Raw genomic sequence first — 24,776 nt, forward strand, 5'->3', positions numbered from 1 at the left:
ATATTTCTAGTCTATCCTCATTAACTTAATTAATTTAATCAGTGGCCAATCAAGATTCCTCAAAAATTTTTATTTTTTTTAACTTATGTACCAAATACCAGAGTAATATGTTCCAAAGGTAAATGATTTATTGGTGGCCAGTACAACTGCACAGAAGCTGAAATGTACAAAATATATATCAAATAAAAATACTTCATTTTCAAGACCTTGATCATTCCAAACATTCAAAGAAGCTATGGTTGAGGTGGTAGAGAGTACTAGTTCAGCAAACTAAATTGGTTAAATTTTCTATGTTCTATTTTCTTGACATCTGATTTTTCTTGAGTGACTACTTTTAGAAGACGTTTGATATTTCTTATATTAATACTATTAACATTAATATAGTATAATTCTTCTGATCTGTTTTTACCACGTATGCACTGAAGGGAATAGAGGGGATAAAAGAATGAAGGAATTAAGAAGGGGAGAAGAAGGAACTAAAAGTAGACCAGAAAAAGGAAAAATTATGGTAGAATTTCTATGCATATTATTGGCTTATGAGCTCTTTCTGTCATGAACAGTGTACTCACTGAAGGGGAGAAATTGGACTTATGAATAAATCTAGTGGTTGCTGAATTCTGAATTAAGTCTATGCAAATATATTTGGGTGGTTAGTGATTATAAAAGCTCTGTCATAAGAACTCCCTGTATGGAGCTAATTCCATAATTCTGTTAGCCATCATTAGCATTACTTTCTTGCTCTTAAACCCCTCAGAGAGGAGAAAAACTCTGTGAGGTACTATATTTCAAGTCCAGATCTGATCATAAAATGCATCAACAGGTTTTCTATCTTTACATTTACCACTGTGAATATTTAATTAAAGAATCGACTAGAGGATTATTCTACTTCGATGACTTCCCTAGGTTTCTAGTTCTCTAAATCTTGTGCCAGCTATGTCCTGACTAAGCTACAAAACTCATCAGAGACCAATTTGAATTACGTTCCTCAGAGGAATATAATTAGTATGAATCTTGTGTTTCATTCCTCTCTGGAATGCTTATAATTAATGTTTGCTTGCTTTGCTTTCCTCGGATGTGAATTTTTTTCCCATTTTGCCAGCCAGGTAAATAAAGGGTGAACAAAAAAGACAAATATGGAAGAGAAAGAGGCATTAGAGAGAAGCTGCATCATATGCTCACTGAAAACAATATTATTCACTTAATAAGTTTGGCCTCACCCACACGTGCACACACACACGCCTACTCCCCCAAACTTTTTTTATATAAAATGTTCCTTAAGCAACGAAAGGATCTGTTCCAATGCCAGTGAAGAAATGGCACGATATACCCAGAATCATATAAACTGTACCATGTGAGTGAGTTATGGAATTTTCTATTTTATTTTTTATGCTATCTGATTTTCATCATATTTGTAAATTGAACCTCAGCTCATTGATGATGTGGCTCCTCGAACCAGAGGGAAACTGAAAGCTCAACAGATGTCCCCAGGCTTCAAAAGCGACGGACAAAGTATATTCCCAAGATAGCTCATCATCTTACCATCAGTGCGCTGCACTAATGGAGTAGGTGGTCCTTGAACACTTCTCTGGGCTTCCTTGTTTGTTATGAAGCAAGTGTAGTTGCCCACATCTGATGGTTCCACTTTGGCAATGTACAAGTTTCCTGTCTCTTGGGATACAAACCGCCTGTTGTCCTCTTGAACATATAAGGGGTTATCATTGAAGGTCCATGCATAAGATAAATCTGGAAAACAAAAAAATAAGCATTATCCTTACTGTATTCATTCTTATCTGAAAGTTTTGTGCCCTCTTCTCCATAATTAGAATAAAATTGTGCCTCTGTTTGTCCAGTTGATGCCTGCTGTCCTGGTATAATTGTAATATTCCCTTATATTCATATATATTCAAATTTGGATGATATATTCTATAGTCATCCTGCCCATCATTGGCTTTGTGCATTTAGGGATGCAATGATGGCATGCCAAGAGAATAAGTGGATGAATGTATTAAGAACAGCTGTAACATATATAAAATATTATGGGCTTAAAATGCACACTGAATTTCTCCAGTAATGCTCACATTAAAACAGTCTCTCTATATGCAGTCCAAAGGATGCCTGCACTAAACTGTTTTATGTCTGATTCTTTTAACATGTATTTTTTTAATGTTCACCTATGTTGTGTGACTATCAGTACTTCTTTTTTTTAAGATTTTATTTATTTATTTGAGAGAGAGAGAGGGAGCGTGAGCAGTGGGGAGAGGTAGAGGGAGAAGCAGGCTCCCCACGAGCAAGGAGCCCAATGTGGGGCTCAATTCCAGGACCCTGGGATCATGACCTGAGCCAAAGGCAGATGCTTAACCCACTGAGCCACCCAGCTGCCCCAACTATCAGTAATTCTTTGCTTTCTATTGCTGAGTGATATTGCGTTTTATAAATATACCACAATTAGTTCAGCCACTTTCTTGTTGATGAGCATTTTGATGGTTTCCAGGTTGGGAACATTATGTATTAGGTTGAAATGACTGTCTGTCGACATTTTCATTTCTCTTGAATAAGGCCCTAGGAGTGAGAAATAAGGTAGACAGATGTATGTTTAACTTTATAAGAAACTACAAAAAATTTTCCAAAGTTGGTGTACCAGTTGACCTCTCCAGCAGAAATATATGAGTTATAGTTGTTCCATATCTTTGCACAAATAACATGTCAATTTTAAAAAAATTTTAGCCAGAAATCTTCGAACAAAGAAAAATATTCCTGTGGATTAAGGTTTTTAAGTGTGGTACTATCTGAAAACTAAGAAATTGTATGTATCATGGAAACTAGGTAGAACTGAACTTACGTCTAGGGAAATAGAAGAATATAACTGGTTCTAATGGGACACCAAAATAAGTGAAATGCACAGGTGCTAGGGGTGAAGAAGGGAAATACACAGTTTGAAAACATCTTCACCTGCAGATGAACTTAGAAATCACATAATAGGAAATCACAGCTCATAGAACAAGAGTTGAAGCAACTAGGGGCCTCTTGTTCAGGCAGAGGCTGCGGGTCATATTTGTCATCTGCACTTATATTAAAAATGGGTGCAGAAGCAAGATATGGTAGAGCCAAAGATGATTAATTATTTCTGATAAGTTCTAGCAATCTACCCCAGGTGGAAGCAGACTATCTGAAGCATTTTTCACTAACTTTACAGAATTTAAATTCTCTAAGATGAGGAGGCAATACAGATCAATAGCTAGTCTGACCTTAAATTTGATCTATATAGAAAAACTTATGAGGAAGTGGGAGTGTGGGAATGTTGCCATCTTTATCATCTCTTTCACCAAGGAAAAAAATAAAGCACTAACAGTACACTTAGGAAACAGATTTTAGAAAGCACAAAAGGAAGGAAGGAAGGAAGGAAGGGCGGAAGGGAGGGAGGGGAAGAGTGAGTATACAACCGACCATTAATAGGAAGGGGGGAGGAGCTTAAGTATTGCATTCTAACAATTCGTAAGTTATTTTAGTAAAAATGAATTCATCTATACTGACAGAACTCTGATATAATTATCAGGAAAGAAGAAAACATGAGAAGATGATATGTTAGAGAACAATCAGCAAAAATGCCACTTATGTGTAGAATGTGAAAATGTACAAAGTGGCATTAAATCTATAAAACTAGTGTTCAGGTAGAAAAAAAATCCCAAATGTATGGTTATGTGAAAATCATGTTGTAAATCAAGACATTTAACATTGTGTATATGTGTGCGTATGTATGTGTGTGTGTGTGCATCTGTGTTTCTTTATACAAATTATTTAATTTAGCAACCTAGGAATGTATATAGAGGTTTTCTTAGGGTGAGGGGAAGAAATACAAAAGACTTCTACTCTCTACATAATGTGTTTCTGTCATATTATAATTTTTAATTCCTATGTAATATTTGTGTAAATGGGGAAAAAAACAGGATGAAATAGTGTCAGGAAAACTAAACACTAGAATGAATTACAACTTGTAAAACAGTAAGACGAATAATAGTTTTCATTCTTACTCTGAACTGTTCAGACTTGAGTATTATGTTTTATTTATTATAATCACTAAGTAAGCTTGTTAAAATACAGAGAGCTAATCCTATTCCTAGCAATTTGGTTTCCTTGTATCTGAGTGAAGTATCACGGAATCTGTATTTTCAACACCCTATGAACGGCTCATGTGGTTGAACTGGAATATTATGTTCAGAGCACCCCTTACTGAAAGGGGGATTAAAATTCTCAAGTATATCAAGAGACAGATAATGAACATAGCAAAGGCCAGAAGTTAAATTACAAAAGAAAATGATAAGAACTTAAATTTTTACCTGGGGTCAGGGTGGGGAAGAATAATTGAGCGGTCTTCATAGATTCGAATTGCTGTCATGTGCATGAAGGGTTAAATAAAGCCCTTTCTGTTGATGCCCAGGACGCAAAAATAGGACTTTAGCTCTTGGGGGTTACACAAGGTCCTTAATATAATGAAGACCAATCTAAACTTCAGAGCTATAACAGCAAGTGATTTGTGAGGTAATGAGCTCTCTATCATTAGAGATGGCCAAACAGAGAATGGATAAGCTATGTTTGAAACGTTGCAAAAATATTTATTTTTTCAATGAATGGGAAGTTAAACCTATGTTTCTATGGATTGTCTACTCCACCCTCAACATTCCTTTGATCTCCTTAACAGTCTAATGCTTTTAGATCAAGTATGCATAAATGCAACTCACTTTTTAGTTTTGAAAATATGCTTTGACATTCTCATCCTGTTCCAGGGTATTGAAACTTCATTGCTTTTGCAAGTCCCTACTGGAGTCTTTTATCATTTCATGTGGTCTCTTCCTTCTAAGTTTCTTTACTGATGTCCTTTGCTGCCTCACTTCTAAGCCTGTTACTCTGTCTCCACCAAAGAGTTGCTCAAAGGATTTTTGTTTGAAAGTGAGAGGTATCTAGATAGTAAATTTTTCTTCAATATAAAGAGGAAAAAATGTAGTTCAGATTCCCTTGTTGTCAGTGACTCCTCATCTTTTGAAACTTTTGTGAAATAAAGACAATCTTGAGCAAATTCCCAGGGCCATGTCTCAGTTTAGGGATCTTTATTCAGTGCTGATTTGGGGAGCGGAATAAGCTCTAACTCTCCGAAATCCAAGGTTAACCCTTCTCACTTAACAGAAATTACAGGTTGTCACTAATGCCCAAGAAATCTTTGAATTCTTTACCCTATAATCTTGAGAACTGAGACTGCAATTTCCATTTCTCCCTTGGTGAATTCATTTTTACCTTAGTTGCTAAAACTTTCTCTGATCTATTCCTTCTTTAATAGTGGAACATTTAGAAGCTGCCAGAAGAAAATGGTCCAGAAATAAGAAAGATTACATAAAGAATAATAAAAAAAAAATGAGTACTTTTATTTCATACCTGTTTCATCATCCCAAAATTTTGTTTTGTGACGCTAATTGGATGTTGATTTAATATGCCCATTAAACATGAGAAGCTACTAGAGCTAGGGATATAAAAGTAATTTTCCAAAATCACATTGTTTGTGTGTAGAAGGAGGAGTACTTGAACCTAGATCCTTCAGATGCCAATCCTTTGCTCTTTCCCTAATACCACTTTTCTTCTTTTCTATGTATCTACAACTGATCCTCTTCTTGTCATGTCATTATGTCAATATGATCCCCTTGGAGCATTCTTCCTTACTCTCAGACTTCCTTCCAAACCTGCAAACTCTGCATATCAAAGCCTACTCAGAACTAGGACAAAAGTTCCTCACCACTCATCCGCTCCCCCCATCAACACTGTCTGTCCTGTGTTCAATTTCCTCAGAATCTTACAGAATAAAAAGTCAATCTGTCATTTCAATTACTTAAACGTGTTTATAGCCACTGTTAGCAGGGAACAGAAATGCATTTGCTAAACCATTAAGAAATAATTCTTTTCTCCAGAGTGGCCTCACTAGAGGAGCGATTTTGAAACTTTAGTGTGCATAACAATCACTTAGAGGACTTGGGAAAACACAAAGTGCTAGGTTCTACCCTCCCAGTTTCTCTTTCAGTAGGTCTGGGGAGGAGCCAGAGAATTTACATCACTAACAAATTCTCTGGAACTACTGATACTGATGGGTCACAGAACACTACTTTGAAAATCACTAATATAATGGTAATTCTCAATCTCCCCTGTATAATCATACCAGGAAGGAAAATGGCTCGGAGTTTGATAAAATGGTGACCATCTTGTATATTTCTCTTTGGGTGGCACGTGGGAGCCTAGAGAAAAGGATGTTCCTCAGTTCATAGATGCATGGCATGTCTGGGATGGAAGGGACCTAAAGATCTTCCAGCCCAATCTTCTCATTTTATAGGTGAGTAAGCAGAGGGGAAGATGGCAGCAGCTCTGTGACTAGAATCAAGGTAGCCCTTTGCGCTCTTCTCTGAATTGGTGAAGATGCTAACCTGCAAGCCCTTCCTGTCACTGTATTTTTCATCCTTCCCTTCTCCCTTCTCCCCATGGGCTCCCTATTCCCATTCATCCAAATAGGCTGTAGTGGGGGCTTTTATCTATTTTGTTCCATCATCAGCCACTGTCATGCTTAATTTGTATATTTTTAATGGGGAAAGAAAAAAAAAACTACCTCACAAATTGGAAGTTTAAAATTCTTCCCATTTGGCTTTTCTTAATTAAATGTATAATTCATGAGCCACTTACTTTGAAACCATTGGATTTTTAAAATATTTTCTCCATCATCTATGACATTTATCTGTTATTAATGATTGTGATGCATTTTCCCTATGATGATTCAGCAGTTACATTAGAACTGAATGATAATTGGTCCTTCCTGAAGCATTGCCTGCAGTTGCACATTGACACCATCCTCTGCAATTTTAATATTATTAGAAATGGCAGATCTGCAGTAAGCAACTGAAGACTCTATCTGCTGCTCTCTCAAGCATACGACAAATCCTATTTTCCCCAGAGCATGATTATGTTTTGACATCTTTTACAGCCCTATATCTTGCACTGTAATATTTAAAGTACAAGCACAAGAGATATATGCAATCGTACCCATTATATGGGATGTAATTTTTATTAGAGGGGAAGTATCCCATGTGAAAGAGACCAATAGTGATAAACACTGACATTGAGAACTTCTATTGGCTCTGTAAAACAGACTTCAAAATTGTTAGCATGTTTCTAGAAGTAGAAAATAAATGAGAAGAATAAAGGATTCAAAGCATAGTGCTCAGATTTAGTGGATAAATCTCCCCTTTGGAATATTCTGGAATGGGTGTACTTTACTGCAAACTTTGTGCAGAGCTCTAGGGTTAAATGTGACTGCCTGTTGGGTGGTAAATCATGGTTATGCTAGCTCAGTGGCAAAGACCTAATCCAAGAAAAATAATTCCTTTTCTGGGTTGAAGTCATTGATATTGGTATTGAGCAAGTTTATGATGTAACCCAGAACACTGCCCTGACACCTTTACAACCACTCCGATTTGAGTTCCCATTTGGTCCACAATTACTGCTTAACCACCTAGATTTTATTAGATCCCTTTTGATTTACACTTCTCCTGTTCAGAATCATGGCGATAGCTGCTTTTGTGGCCTACAAACAACCACTAAGTAAAGGCCCTCTGAGTTTCTGTTATTGCTGACTTCCAAAGAACTCTAGGGCTGGCACATCCTATCTGGAAAAGGAATGAAAACACAACCAGCTTCTGAATGAATTTCCAAGAAACCTCCAATTTTAAGGAAGACTGGGTAAGTCATGGGAGGCAAATACAGAAGGACTAGACTTCCTTTTTTCTTCTCAATTCCCATCATCTATGGGTGAATTAAATACAGAGAATGTAAGAGATGGGTCATTCCAGTGGTTCTCAACCAAGGGTGACTTTGCCTGAGAGGGGATATTTGGCAATGTATGGAGTTTTTTTCCTTCTCGCTATTGGGAGAGGAGGTGCTATTGCATTAAATGGGCACAGGCCAGGGATGTTGTTAAACATCTTCACAATGCACAGGACAAACTCCATAACAAAGAATTATCTCACCCTAAATTCTCAATAGTGCTGATGTTGAGAAACCCTGGGCTGTACAAATGGAAACAGACTATAACCTAAGAGTTCTGTTTGATGTGCTGGAAAGCAAAGGAAAACATTCTTACTGGGAATGAATAAGATTCTGAAAGTAGACAGAGGAAATGTGGAGCACAGGGCCTAGAAAATGAACGCTGGGACTCTGGTTAGCTACATGATCTTTCTGGCTCTAACACGGTCCACTAATATTAGGCAAATCAATTTACCTCTCTAGGATTTATCTCTCTACATATTCTTCAATACAGATACACTTGCTATTTCCATTTATACTTCATTTAGCAAATATTTTATGTTGTGGGCCATATTATGCCAGACCAGATTAGGCAGCAGAATAAATGCAGTAGGGTTTAAACTCAAGATATGTCTTCTTGGTCAAGTTAACACTAACTTCTTTAACACAATTACTCAATTTATAGAATGGAGAAATTTTCTTTGAAAGTGTTACATGAGTTGAGGCACACAAAATGCTGAGCTGAGTGTCCAGGATATAGGAGGCATTTGTTATCTTATCCAATCATGTGGTGTTAAAAGAGAGAGAGAGAGAGAGAGAGAGAGAGAAGAGTCCCCAAAATGGAGTCACTTGTGCTAAGTCCCACGTCAGCCAACCAAAACTTAATACCTAATCTAATTCTACTTTCGGCCTCTCCCAGAAACGTTACCCTTCATGACCCTTAACCAGTCAATCTGGAATTACCTGGTCAGCACTAGTGAGGTAACCCACCTGATAGACCCTACCTATCCTCCAGAGGAAGGTGACCTTGCCTGAAACAATCTACTCTTTGATGGAACAACTTCCTTGTCCTGCCTCTTTCTGCCTATAAAAGTCTTTCATCCTATATAGCTCTTCAGGGTTCCTTTCCATTTTTTTTAAAGATTTTATTTATTTGTTTGTCAGAGAAAGAGAACATGCACAAGCAGGGGGGGTGGCAGGCAGAGGGAGAAGCAGGCTCCTCGCTGAGCAAGGAGCTGATGCAGGGCTCAATCCCAGCACCCTGGGATCATGACCCGAGCTGAAGGCAGACGCTTAACTGACTGAGCCACCCAGGTATCCCATGAGTTCTTTTCCATTTGTAAGATGATATGCTGCCCAATTCATAAATCATCAAATAAAGCTAATTAGATCTTTAAATTTACTGTTAAATTTTGTTTTTTTAACAAGGTTAACTACCAGATTTAGTTCTCCAAACCAACTTTCCCCCTAGATAGGTAAATCCAGCTGCCTAGTCAAAATTTTCATTGTTCTATCTAACAGACATCTGAACGTTAAAATGTCCCCAAAACAAATTCCTGATTTCCCCCATTCCAAAACCTGTTCTCCTTTTATTGGTATCATCCCAATAAATGGCACTCCATTCTTGCAATTGCTCAGCCTAAAAGCCACTCCTCTATTTCTCTTTACAATCTACATCCAATCTTCCAGGAAATTATTTCAGCTATTCCCTCTAAATATATACTTGTTCACCTGTCTGCTGCTATCATCCTGCTTCAGGCCACCATTACTTCTCACCTGAGTCATTGTAATCACCTTTAAGTCCTTATATTATTGCCCCTTTATGGTCTATTCCTTGGAATAAACTTTTTAAACTGGAAATCAGAGAAGGCATGTCAGTCTTTTGCTCAATACCACATAATGCATTCTAATCTAACTCACAGTAAAATTCAAAGGCTCTATAATATCTTTAAGATAGTGTTTACAATCTCATCTATGCTCCTGTTTGCTCACTTTTCTTTATCCATACTGGTTTCATTTCTATTCTTCTAATGTGCCAGACACAGCTCTACTCTAAGTCCTTTGCACATGTTGTTCCCTCTGTCCAAACTGCCTTTTCTCAATGTCTCACTCTCTCATTCCTTTAGTTCTCCTCTCAAATGCCAACAAAGCCTTCTTTGGCCTCAGAATATACAACAGCAACACCCACCACTCCCTACCCCATTTAGTTTTCTCCCTAGCTTTTATTACCATCTGTCACATTTTTATATTTGTTTATTATAAGATTCATGAAGATAAAGACTTTGTCACATTGCTCTCCACTATATCCCTAAAATTCACTAAAATTAGTGGCACTTAGTATGTACACAATAAATATTTGTTGAGTAAGTATATAGTACAAGTTCAATAATGCTGGCTGTCACTATTATACCAACAGGCAACTGTTCTGCATATCTGCCTTTTACATATTCAAGCAACCCCAAAGTAATACTGTCACAGATGATTTGACCTACTCACTAAGAAAACACCACTGTCAAAACAAACAAACAAACAGAAAAACAAAAACAAAAAGAAAACACCACTGTCATTTACTCTAGAAACAGAAGGAAAAAAAAAACAAAACAACTAATTGGGAAGAAGGGCATATGAAAATTGAGCACTTTTTCCTCAATGTAATTTTCCTTTTTATTCTATAACACAATTTTGAGTTTTTGCTGGAATGATTTTCCATTTATGTTGAGTTGTCAACATTTTTATTGACGGAAATACAAATGCTAGGCTCAAATAAAGTGCTATCTTCCTACCACAGACATAGATACTCCAAACTACTGGCATAAATTCAATTATTCTACCAACCTAAAAGTTATATCTTTGAAGACGATGGAATATTTCCTCTAAAACAAATTTTAAACCTCTGATTTTTATGAGTCCAGGATTGAGAGTTTTATATCGAGACAATAAAGGGAAAGAATCTGCTTTACTTTAGATATGGTGAAACTATTATTTCACAGTGAAGGTGATCTTAATTATTTTAGACAACATGTATCATTTCTTCACTCTATCATTTTTAAAGAAAATCTCATGTGAAGCTCAGCTAACTCACTGCACCCATGAAGATCTACTGACAGCTTATTTTCATATCCAACCTACAGCTTTGGCTTCAAGGGTTTCATGTCCATTAGAAAAATTTAGAGTCTGAAATTTTGCTTTCAGTGCTGTTGCAAATGACTTAACGCAGAATCTCTGTTACAAGTGACCAACGCTCTCACCCAAAGCTCATCCTGGAGGTGAGTGAAAAGCCATGGTAGTAAGACCTCTTGGCATGGCAGTTCAAAGTCCACCTCTAGACTCAGTGACCCTCCCCCAAATGAATAAGTAAAATAAATAGTGTATTGCCCTTCCTGTCACGTAAACCTGGATGTAGAGAAGAGACCTTAGAATGCCCCATAGACCTAGTGGAGGAAAGGAAAGGTCTTTATTTAGCTGACTACCAAATTTTACCTTTGCCAAGCACCAAGAGGCTAACTAGGAGACTTGTATTTTTCTGACATGGGTATCCAAATTAAGGATAATAACTATAATAGACAATAGAAGGGATTTTTAGAGATTGTGTGGAGATGAGGGAAGTCATAGACTACCATTAAGAGCATTTGGGAGAAAGGAAAGTGATGTCTAATAGGGAAAATGGGGTTTCAATCAGATGTGCATTGTAGGACTCTCTGTGTTCTTCAGACAAAACTTTCAGTAAAACTTATATTTCTCTGTAATATCTTAGAATTGTATTTTTTAGGAAGATGGAAACGAGGGCTTAATCTGGCTCTGTTGGCATTGAGTCAATCACATTCATGGAGTTTATCTCTAGTTAAGAAGTAGGATTAAGGAAGTGAATATACTTCTTTCCTCAGAGTATAGGGAATAGTTCCTGTTTTGTGTCCAAATATCACATTTCTAAGAGATAAAGCAGAATGTTCCAGTTTTGTGTTCTGGCATTATTGCCTGGGTTTCTTTTCTTTTTCACTATGGATACTTTCCTCTAGAATAAGTTGTATCTGTAAATCCTCTCTTTCTAGAAGAATAGCACATTTGTGGTTACCTTAAAAATTGGGTATGAAACATCCATGAGAAAGCCTATTCTGGAGTCAGGTCTCCTTTGGTCTATTCAGAAAAAAAAAAAAAAAAAAAAAGGACATCCATATAACAGCACCTGTTCAGTTTGGCTTATGTTGATTACTCTATTTCACTGACTTGTCACTAATCATTTATATGGGAAATCCATCTACACACTTTTTTCTTTTCTTTTGTTCCTAGAGCTATTGTTTTTTTCCTGGGTAAATTTATTGGATTCAGCCTAGTTGATAATTTTTCTTACTCTCCTATAGTTCTTTTTTTTTGGTTTTGGTTTTTGTTTTGTAAAACACACTAAAATGTATTTGACAGGCAGGCCTGCCTGGTTAAGAAATGTTTTCCAATTTTTTGTTATGATACTAGAGAGAAAATAGAAAGAACTTAGAATGTTCTGATAATATCAAGTTTAATATAATTTCTCCCTTGTCCTGGCTAGAGAGATTTGAACTATCCGAAGTAACTAATGTGAGGGATATTCTTTGCTGCTGGCTCTGAAGATGGAGGAAGACATATGGTAAGAAATGTGGGCATCCACTAGACAATGAGAGTGGCCCTTGACATCTGGCCAGCAAGGAATTGGGAACCTTAATCCTACAATAGCAAGGAAACGAATTTAGCCAACAACTTAAGTAAACTTGGAAGTGGACTCTTCCTCAGACTTTCCAAAAGAGAATGCCATCTGGTCATGACTTTGATTTTATCCTTGTAAGAGTCTGAGTAGAGAGACCAGCCACAATCTTCCTTTGGCTTCTGACATACAGAACTGTGTCCTAATAAATGGGTGTTGCTTCAAGCTAGGAAGTTTTAGATAGATTGTTACATACTAAAGAAAAAAATATATATAGATATACATACACACACACACACACACACATATACACACACATACATATACATATATACATATATGTGTATATATATCCTAAACCAAGGAAAAAATTTCAAAGACAAAAATGTCTATGTGTAAAGTTGGCTCAATTTAAACCCGCTGTCCACTAATCCAATTTGAAGGTTATCCAACCAATATGTTTCTCTACATTCTTGAAGTCTTTCTTGGCATAATTCACCATAGGAAGGTGAGAAAGGAAAAGGAATAATAAGGATTTGTTTTAAATGAGCCAGTTAAAGACATTCTTAGAACTCTCAGCAAATCCAGGAGGTGTAAGAGTGTTGAAACTATCTGAGGTTTAACCATTAACTACAGAGCTTTCTATCCAAAGGCATTTTTTTTGAAGTCAGAAATTCCTGCATTGGAATCTTGCCTTCATTTACTAACTGAAAACTGATTTACTTAGTTTATCTGAGTCTTGGTTTCCTCATTTTAAAGTTATTCTTCTTAATTATTGGAATACTGGGAATGAGAAAATAAATGGAAAGCCCTTATAGGGCCTGCTCATGATAACAATTCAGTAACTGGTAGCCATTGTTATTATTATTAATACTTTCTCCTTCTAATTAATTGATGACTATTTGTATAATAGGATCAAAGGGTATCTGTCAATATTCCCCTCAGTTTTGATCTGGGAGAACTATAAGGAACAGAAGAACAATATTCCAGTATTTTTGCCCTTGTGGAGATGAGGAAGCCTATGGCATACCCTAGAGCTCTGGGGATGAAAATTCCTATAATACCTGGATGAAGTCAATATTGACTAATACCCTTGGAATCCTGCTAAAACATTATATATGATATAATCAAATTTGGTATTAGACAAGTTTGTCATGACTTGCATGCAATAGGCATTAGTTATTCAGTTAAAAAGATCTTAACTGAAGGCAGTGTTCATCTATCTGTGGCTTAATTTCATGGCATTAAGCAGAGAGACACTGTTACAAGGGTTACATAATCAACATATATTTTAACAGTGGTAGGTAACAAGGGAAAGCTTCTACTTGTCTGCCTTTTTTATTTTTATTATTTTTTCTAAAGATTTTATTTATTTTAAAGAGAGAGAAAGTGGGGGGGGGGAGAAGAGGGGGAGGGAGAGGAACAAGCAGACTGCACTGAGCACAGAGCCCAACTCGGGACTGGATCTCAGGACTCTGAGATCATGACCTGAGCTGAAACCAAGAGTTGGATGCTAAACATACTGAGCCACCCAGGCGCCCCATTGGCTGCCTTTTTAAAATATGTGACATTCATTTACAAATATTTGACATTTCTGCTACCTTTATTTAGAGTAAACAAGGTTGAAAATAATCTTCAATTCTGTCAAGATTCTTTGACCAAAGTCAGAGCACAAAATGACATAGACTGACAGCACAAACAGACATGACTTTGTATATCTTGTCATCTTAGGTTATAGTACTAAAAAATAATTTCCCTATGGTTTAAAAATAAGCACCATCAATTTTTTTCAATGCTCTGGAATAATATTATTTTATCTCAGATAGCATTGAAAACAGTATAACTCTCACCTAATATTTCAGGTGAGCATAATGCTATACTACTCTAATATTACTGAATAAAATATTGTTAACTTCTAATCAGTTTCCTTTTCTTTTTTTTCCTTTTCTTTTTGTATCAGCATTTCATGAGATTGTGTAAAAATGAAAATAATGGAAAAGTGTTTTCAAGTTTTTAAAAGATTGTTTAATACAGGAATAAGTTGCTTCCATTTTATTTTTAATTATTTGTTATATTTTCTTTCAAAATTTTCCCATTGCAGAGTGGAAATCAACTATAAAAGGGCTGCTCTAAGGAGCCAGACTGCCTGGATTTGAAGCTTGGCTCCGCTGCATATCAGCTGTGTTATCTTGGACCGGTTACTTAACCTCTGTCTACCTTATTGTTCTCATTTGTAAAACAATAATCATAGTATCTCTCTCATGAAGCTGCTGTGAGAAATTTAAAAGTTAGTACATACAAAGTATTTAGATCTCTACTGTGTAAGAACTTGCTATTATTATTAAGGTAACTGTAATACAATCAGTGTGATATTGAACTGTACCAAATGAAATGGCTCCAAGGATATTTTGATACTGCCTCTTCCAGATTCACCTTTGGTTGAGAATCTACCAAATTTTACCAGATCATTTGGAATTTGACAAAATGCAGCCCCAAAGGGGTGAGAATCAATAGGTGGTTTAGGTCCTTGGCAACAGGTTAATTCACAAGTCAATTCAGATTCTTAAAAACTAGAGATTGTCATTGACTGCATGATTTCACCATTGCTAAGAGATACTCTGATGTTGTGCCATCCAAAATTTACTTCTAATTAATGGAGTAGCTCTCCTCTTCCAATAGTTAAAATGAGGTTGCCAAGAGGAATGGTGGAATTTGCTTTTCCATGGAGGTCAATAATAATGAAATAACAAACTTAGCTTTCTTTTCTGAATAAATACAAGCCATTACACTAATCAGGTTACATTCATTAGCTTACTTAATATTCACAACAGCACTACAGTGCAGATATCAGTTAGTGTCTCTATTCTACAGAAGAGGAAACTGAGCCCAAAGAGGTTAAACAAATTGTCTCTTGTCATTCAGGGTGAAAGCATCAGACAGCAGCAGTGGTCAGTTTCACTTTGTACGCTGGCACTCACAATGGGTGCCATGTTGCAGCTCCTTAAGGTCATGTTTGTTGAGTGATTGCTTGAACAAAAATTTCTTTTAAAAAAGATTTAGATTAGTACTGTTTAGATACAGTAGGATGAACATGAAGAGCCTTCAAAGTCCTTTTGAATTGATGAAGAGCTACCATTGACTTCAAGACATGATGTGCCTTCTTTACTCCTCCAGTGACCACATTAATGGTATCACCTAAATTACCCCCCCACCACCATACCTCCAAAGTGTGGTGGTGGGCCACAGAGAAGCACCACACCTTGACCTTCTCGGACGGACACTGCGCTTCTTGTTTTGGTTTCAAAGTCTTCGATATCTTGGAAAACAAACAAAACAGCTTTAGAATTATCTTGCAGTAAAAAAAAAAACATTTTAAAGTAGAATCTTGAACTTATTTTTATTCCAAGTAATGAACACTCATACTTGACTGACCAGAAGATTTAGTTGATGATCAATTTATCTACAATGGTTATTATCTCTAAAAATCTTGGTTTTCTTTTCTTCTTTCTTTTTCATATAATTAAATGGAGTATGTGAGGAAGACATTTATTAACATTACTTATTATCTGTTTGCTTTTATTCTCCCAGGCAGCCTGTAGCCCAGGAGGAAATCTTTAAAACCCAGCACATATTTACTTTCCTTGCCCAGGGAAGTTGTGACTAAAAAAACAAAACAAAACAAAACAAAAAGTATGCAGCAAGTTTGTTGCAGTCTTCTGGCATTTTAGATTAATGGTTGGTATTTGATGTGCAGATGGAGTCCGTGAGAATTTAGGATGGAATGGTGTGAGGGAAAGAGTTCTATGTGACAGAACTATTGAGAAAGAAGGTATATTTTCTAGTTTTCTCATTCTACTTCACAAAGCAGTTTCATGATCTTGTTTGGGGTGTTGTAATTTCCTACAACATCAGAGAATCATAGAAATTCACTGTTAGAAGAAAACTAACTAGTTATCTCGTTAAGCCATCAACATGAAGTAAAAATCTTTCCAAATTCCTGGAAGCGTCATTCAGCCTTCAGGAATGTGTAATTGTTAAATTTCTCTGAACCTTAGTTTTTTAATCTGTAAAATCACATTATACACTCGTTTACTCTTTTAACAAATTTGTATTGAACCCCTACTAAAAATACAGGAAGTATATTTTTTTAAAAAATTTTTATTTATTTGACAGAGAGAGCACAAGTAGGCGGAGTAGCAGGCAGAGGGAGAAGGAGAAGCAGGCTACCCGGGGCTCGATCCCAGGACCCTGGGATCATGACCTGAACCAAAGGCAGTTGCTTAATCAATTGAGCCACCCAGGTGCCCCTACAGGAAGTATATTAAGGAGAGAAGACATATTGGTAAATAAATCAGGCATGTACCTTGCCCTTATTGTGCTTATTATCTAATAGGAAAACTAGAACACAAATTAAAAAACAAATAAACCAATGTACATTTACAAATTGTGATAATTATTGTGGGGTGAAGACTGCTATTGTCTACAAAAATGTATTCTCCCTTCTTCCATAGTAATAGATTTGTAGATCAAATACGCTTTTCTAACCGGAGGATACATTTCTCAGACATCTTTGCAATTAATGTGGCAAGCAGAGAAACTTACATATATTATGTGTGAAAGGAAATCTCCACAATTTTATGTTCTCCCCCACACCTAGATTGCCAATGACATGAAAGATCTTGTTGAAGATGAAAGAGCCACCATTAACCTGGGTACTTGAGTGACTGCATGGAATATAACCACAGCTGATCTGGAACATCTACCCTGGGTCATTATAGTAGAGACAAGTCAACGTTTATCTTGTTTTAGACATTTATTTTGGGGTCTCTGTGTTATAGCAGTTTAACCTTTTATCCCAACTGATATATCTTGTGAATGAAAAGAACAGAATGCAGATCTGTTGGATGAGAAAGAGACAGCCATGCAATGGTGACATGGAGCAGGGAAAATATTCCTTGTAGAAAGAAAAACAGGTTTCAAACCTAGATGTAGAAAATGGCAGGGAAGTGTCACAATATTGAAAGGAAGCACTGTTAATGGGCACATAGTGGGCAAGGGTCAATGAAAAACTACAACAATCGACATTTGGGGCTATTATATTACATTAGGATTATATTAAATTACAAAGGGAATACCTGGAAACAACTGAATAATAAATCAGTGCAAAAGTTGAGTAATATCTGCAACATTTATAGAATGGAAGGCCATCAGTGATTAGAAAGAATATGTTAATTATAAAGGACTGACTTGGAAAGTTCTTGGAAAGTGAGTTATACCATTAAGTTAAAAAAGTTCTAAATATTGCTATGACATTATCCCACTGTGAAAGAAAAAAGTAAAAACCTAAATATGAGCATCTCTTTTAACTGGTATAGAGAAAATTATAGAATATATATTTTAATATTCACCTTGGTTGTCTCGAGAGAGCGAATGGGACATATGGAAGTAGAGATTATTAAATCTTTACCTATACCTCTCTTTATCTTTAAAAAAATATTATAAAGATTATAAATTGTGTGTTTTTTTGCTCATTTTTAACAACTTTACTGGAGTATAAATGCAATAAATTATTGGTGTGATTTAGAGAAATTGAAGACTTCTATTTTGTATATATTATGTGTGTCTTTATCCATGAGTTATTTAAATGACAACATCATGTATGCTATATAACATATGAGCACTGAACTCAGAGGAGAGGCAAGGTCCAGATTTATAAGAATAGAATTTATCAGCATATATATAGTATTTAAAGCCATAGGGATGTATGTAATCCCCATCAGATGACTCTTAAATTTTTGGCATGAGCAATTTTATAGACAGTCATCTAGAATCAAACTCTAAAAGTCTCCAATATTTAGAAGTAGAGTAGAGGATTATGGAGAAAGGAAAGGGAAGGAGGGAAGGAGAGAGTGGGACAGAGAGAAGAAGGGAAAAAAGGAAGAAAGCAGGGTCTAAGACATGGAATAAGATGTGGACAGAAAAATGTCATTGCATTAGGCAACATGAAGGTCACATGTAATCTTGACAAGAGAAGTTTAAGTGGAATTATGGAGAAGAGGTCAAAGTGAATTGAGGGGTGAGTAGTAGATAGTAGACAAGAACATGCGGATCACTGGTGTGCAAACTCTATAAAGTTGGTTATGAATGGGAGGTGAGATTTTGAGAACAGGGAAAAGTCTGGAGGACAGGGGTGCTGTATTGATGTAAATAACCAGGTAAAGAAAGAGGTTGGGGGGGTGGAGCAAGATGACGGAGGAGTAGGAGACCTGGATTTCGTCTAGTCTCAGGAATTCAGCTGGATAGGGATCAAACCATTCTGAACACCTACAAACTCAACAGGAGATTGAAGAAAAGAATAGCAACAACTCTCTGAACAGAAAAGCGACCACTTTCTGGAAGGTAGGACGTGCGGAGAAGTGAATCCGAGGTGATATTCGGGAGGATAGACGGCGGGGGAAGGACCTCCATCGGCCACTTCTGGCAAGTGATAGAGCCACGGAGCACAAAATCGGAACTTTTAGAAGTCTGCTCCACTGAGGGACGTCACTGTGTTGGCTAAGCTGGGGGTGGAACCCTCGCGGGACAGTGCGGTCTCAGGACCCTCGGGGTCACAGAAAGACCGGGGCTGCCTGAGTGTGGCAGAGCTCCCAGGTATCGGAGCAGGGAAGCCGGCTGCAGAGACAGAGCCGAGGCGCAGGCTCTCAGCTCGGGGTTGCCATAGACCATGATCCGCAGCACAGTCGGGCCACTGCTCCTCCAGCAGGGACCCAACAAGCAGCAGATCCGGGGAAACTCACCTTCCTACCCCGGGAAGAGCGGCGCGGGAGTGCACCGCAGGGATCTGCTGGGTTTGGAGACTCCGCACGGGGTCGGGTGCCAGAGATAGAAACGCGCGGTCACAGGCCGGGTGAGCAGGGAGTGCGGCCGGAGACCGGGGAGAAGGGAGTGATTGACTGCTTTTCTCTGGGGGCTCACTGAGGAGCGGGGCCCCGAGTTCTCGGCTCCTCTGGGGCGGAGATTGGGAGGCCGCCATTTCCACATTCGTCCTCCAAAGCTGTATGGAAAGCTTGCAGGGAACAAAAGCTCCCGAGACCAAACCCGAGCAGATTACTTAGACTGGACTGGACAAGAGCGGAGCAATTCCGCCTCGGGCAAAGACATTTGGGAACCATGGCAACAGGCCCCTCCCCCAGAAGATCAGCAAGAACAGCCGGCCAAGACCAAGTTTACCGATCAATGAGAACGGCAGAACTGCAGCACTAGGGGAACAATGCACATAGAATCCATGGCTTTTTTACCATGATTCTTTATTCTTTTCAAAGTTAATTTTTTTTTAACTGTCTTTTTTTTTTTTGAGTTTTTCTTTTTCCTTTTTTCAACCAACATCTTATCAATCCCTTTTTTAAAAAACATTTTCATTTTTTATTTTTAGAGTCATATTTGATCCCTTCATAGTAGTTACCCGTATTTTTGGCATATATATATAAGTTGTTCTCTCTTTAAAATTTTGAGATAGTTTCTTCTAACAGATCAAAATATACCCTAAATCTCTAGTGTATGGTTTTTTTCTACTCTCCTGCCTGATCACATTCTCTCCCTTTTTTTTCTTCTTTTTTTTTTTTTCAAACAACTTCTTATCAATTCCTTTTATAAAATTTTTTATAATTTTCATCTTTACAGTCATATTCCATCCCTTCATCATATCAACCCTTATTTTGTACATATATAAGTTTTTCTTTCTTTAAAATTTTGGGAGGCACTTTCTTCTAACAGATCAAAACACACCCAAAATCTAGTGTGTGGCATTGATCTATGTACCAGCCTGATCATATTTGATCATATTCTGTTTTTTTTTGGTTTTGTTTTGTTCTGTTTTTGTTTGTTTTTATCTTTTTCTTTTTCTTTTTCTTTTTTCTCTCTTTCCCTTTCTTTCCCCCCTGCTTCAGGTCTTTTCTGATTTGTTTAGAGTATATTTTCTGGGGACATTGTTACCCTGTTAGCATTTTGTTCTCTCATTAATCTATTCTCCTCTGGACAAAATGACAAGACGGAAGAAATCATCTCAACAAAAAGAACAAGAGGCAGTACCGACTACCAGGGACCTACTCAATACGGACATTAGTATGATGTCCTATCTAGAGTTCAGAATCATCACTTTAAAGATACTAGCTGGGCTTGGGTTGGCCGGTTAGCTCAGCTGGTTAGAGCATGGTGCTAATAAAGATACTAGCTGGGCTTGAAAAAAGCATGGAAGTTATTAGAGAAACCCTTTCTGGAGAAAGAAAAGAATTAAATTCTAACCAAGTCGAAATCAAAAAGGCTATTAATGAGGTGCAATCAAAAATGGGGGTGCTAACTGCTAGGATAAATGAGACAGAAGAGAGAATCAGTGATAGAGAAGACCATATGATGAAAAATAAAGAAGCTGAGAAAAAGAGAGATAAACAACTATTGGATCACGAGGGCAGAATTCCAGAGATAAGCGATACCATAAGACGAAACAACATTAGAATAATTGGGATCCCAGAATGGAAGAAAGAGAGAGAGGGGCAGAAGGTATATTGGAGCAAATTATAGCAGAGAACTTCCCTAATTTGGGGAAGGAAACAGGCATCAAAATCCAGGAAGCACAAAGAACCCCTCTCAAAATCAATAAAAATAGGTCAACACCCCGACATCTAATAGTAAAACTTACGAGTCTCAGAGACAAAGAAAAAATCCTGAGAGCAGCTCGGGAGAAGAGATATGTAACCTACAATGGTAGAAACATTAGATTGGCAACAGACCTATCTACAGAGACCTGGCAGGCCAGAAAGGACTGGCAGGATATATTCAGAGCACTAAATGAGAAAAATATGCAGCCAAGAATACTATATCCAGCTAGGCTGTCATTGAAAATAGAAGGAGAGATAAAAAGCTTCCAGGACAAACAAAAACTAAAGGAATTTGCAAACACGAACACAGCCCTACAAGATATATTGAAAGGGATCCTCTAAGCAAAAGAGAGCCTAAAAGCAACATAGACCAGAAAGGAACACAGACAATATACAGTAACAGTCACCTTACAGGCAATACAATGGCACTAAATTCCTATCTTTCAATAGTTACCCTGAATGTAAATGGGCTAAATACCCCAATCAAAAGACACAGGCTATCAGATTGGATAAAAAAACAAGACCCATAGATATGCTGTCTGCAAGAGGCTCATTTTAGACCCAAAGACACCCTCAGATTGAAAGCGAGGGGGTGGAAAACCATTTCCCATGCTAATGGACACCAAAAGAAAGCTGGGGTGGCAATCCTTATATCAGACAAATTAGATTTTAAACCAAAGACTGTAATAAGAGATGAGGAAGGACACCATATCCTACTTAAAGGGTCTATCCAACAAGAAGATCTAACAATTGTAAATATCTATGCCCCTAACATGGGAGCAGCCAATTATATAAGGCAATTGATAACAAAAGCAAAGAAACACATTGACAACAATACAATAATAGTGGGGGACTTTAACAGCTCCCTCACTGAAATGGACAGATCATCTAAGCAAAAGATCAGCAAGGAAATAAAGACTTTAAATGACACACTGGACCAAATGGACTTCACAGACATATTCAGAACATTCCATCCCAAAGCAACGGAATACACATTCTTCTCTAGTGCCCATGGAACATTCTCCAGAATCGATCACATCCTAGGTCATAAATCAGGTCTCAACTGGTACCAAAAGATTGGGATCATTCCCTGCCTATTTTCAGACCACAATGCTTTGAAACTAGAACTCAATCACAAGAGGAAAGTCGGAAAGAACTCAAATACATGGAGGCTAAAGAGCATCCTACTAAAGAATGAATGGGTCAACCAGGAAATTAAAGAAGAATTTAAAAAATTCATGGAAACCAATGAAAATGAAAACACAACTATTCAAAATCTTTGGGATGCAGCAAAGGCAGTCCTAAGAGGAAAGTATATAGCAATACAAGCCTTTCTCAAGAAATAAGAAAGGTCTCAAATACACAACCTAACCCTACACCTAAAGAAGCTGGAGAAAAAAACAGCAAATAAAGCCTAAGCCCAGCAGGAGAAGAGAAATAATAAAGATCAGAGCAGAAATCAATGAAATAGAAACCAAAAGAACAGTAGAACATATCAACGAAACTAGGAGTTGGTTCTTTGAAAGAATTAACAAGATTGATAAGCCCCTGGCCAGACTTATCAAAAAGAAAAGAGAAATGACCCAAATCAACAAAATCATGAATGAAAGAGGAGAGATCACAACCAACACCAAAGAAATACAATTATAAGAACATATTATGAGCAACTCTATGCCAGCAAATTAGATAACCTGGAAGAAATGGATGCATTCCTAGAGATGTATTAACTACCAAAACTGAACCAGGAAGAAATAGAAAACCTGAACAGACCTATAACCACTAAGGAAATTGAAGCACTCATCAAAAATCTCCCAACAAACAAAAGCCCAGGACCAGATGGCTTCCCAGGGGAATTCTACCAAACATTTAAAGAAGCATTAATACCTATTCTTCTGAAACTGTTCCAAAAAATAGAAATGGATGGAACACTTCCAAACTCATTTTATGAGGCCACCATTACCTTGATCCACAAACCAGACAAAGACCCCATCAAAAAGGAGAATTATAGACCAATATCCCTGATGAACATGGATGCAAAAATTCTCACCAAAATACTAGCCAATAGGATACAACAGTACATTAAAAGTATTATTCACTACAACCAAGTGGGATTTATCCCTGGGCTGCAAGGTTGGTTCAACATCCGCAAACCAATCAACGTGATACATTAACAAAAGAAAGAACAAGAATCATATGATCCTCTCAATAGATGCAGAAAAAGCATTTGACAAAGTACAGCATCCTTTCTTGATCAAAACTCTTCAGAGTATAGGGATAGAAGGAACATACCTCAATATCATAAAAGCCATCTATGAAAAACCCACAGCAAATATCATCCTCAATGGGGAAAAACTGAGAGCTTTCCTCCTAAGGTCAGGAATCACAGCAGGGATGTCCACTATCACCACTGCTATTCAACATAGTATTAGAAGTCCTAGCCACAGCAATCAGATAACAAAAAGAGATAAAAGGCATCCAAATCGGCAAAGAAGAAGTCAAACTCTCACTCTTTGCAGATGATATGATACTTTATGTGGAAAACCCAAAAGACTCCACCCCAAAACTGCTAGAACTCATCCAGGAATTCAGTAAAGTGGCAGGATATAAAATCAAGGCACAGAAATCAGTGGCATTCCTATACACCAACAACAAGACAGAAGAAAGAGAAATTAAGGAGTCGATCCCATTTACAATTGCACCCAAAACCATAAGATACCTAGGAATAAATCTAACCAAAGAGGCAAAGGATCTGTACTCAGAAAACTATAAAATACTCGTGAAAGAAATTGAGGAAGACACAAAGAAATGGAAAAACGTTCCATGCTCATGGATTGGAAGAACAAATATTGTGAAGATGTCAATGCTACCTAGAGCAATCTACACATTCAATGCAATCCCCATCAAAATACCATCCACTTTTTTCAAAGAAATGGAACAAATAATCCTAAAATTTGTATGGAACCAGAAAAGACCCCGAATAGCCAGAGGAATGTTGAAAAAGGAAAGCAAAGCTGGCGGCATCACAATTCCGGACTTCAAGCTCTATTACAAAGCTGTCATCATCAAGACAGTATGGTACTGGCACAAAAACAGACACATAGATCAATGGAACAAAATAGAGAGCCCAGAAATGGACCCTCAACTCTATGGTCAACTAATCTTCGATAAAGCAGGAAAGAATGTCCAATGTAAAAAAGACAGTCTCTTCAACAAATGGTGTTGGGAAAATTGGACAGCCACATGTAGAAGAATGAAACTGGACCATTTCCTTACACCACACACAAAACTAGACTCAAAATGGTTGAAAGACCTCAATGTGAGACAGGAGTCCATCAAAATCCTAGAGGAGAACACAAGCAGCAACCTCTTCGACCTCAGCCGCAGCAACTCTTCCTAGAAACATCGCCAAAGGCAAGGGAAGCAAGGGCAAAAATGAACTATTGGGACTTCATCAAGATAAAAAGCTTTTGCACAGAAAAAGAAACAGTCAACAAAACCAAAAGACAACTGACAGAATGGGAGAAGATATTTGCAAATGACATATCAGATAAAGGGCTAGTATCCAAAATATATAAAGAACTTATCAAACTCAACACCCAAAGAACAAATGATCCAATCAAGAA

At 37.3% G+C, this 24,776-nt stretch overlaps 1 protein-coding gene across 2 annotated transcripts in view; it reads right to left on the reverse strand.

Annotated features, from left to right (window-relative positions):
* Window positions 1-24,776, reverse strand: part of CNTN6 (contactin 6) — a 292,999-nt gene that overhangs the window by 97,602 nt on the left and 170,621 nt on the right. For both annotated transcript variants that reach the window (XM_036079841.2, XM_036079849.2), the window contains exons 5-6: window positions 15,720-15,815; window positions 1,540-1,743 (exon numbers count right to left, since the gene is read on the reverse strand). In XM_036079841.2, coding sequence (XP_035935734.1) covers window positions 1,540-1,743; window positions 15,720-15,815 — 300 coding nt within the window. The remainder of the gene's footprint in view (window positions 1-1,539; window positions 1,744-15,719; window positions 15,816-24,776) is intronic.

Source organism: Halichoerus grypus, chromosome 1 (genome assembly GCF_964656455.1).
Source record: "Halichoerus grypus chromosome 1, mHalGry1.hap1.1, whole genome shotgun sequence".
NCBI lineage: Eukaryota > Metazoa > Chordata > Mammalia > Carnivora > Phocidae > Halichoerus > Halichoerus grypus.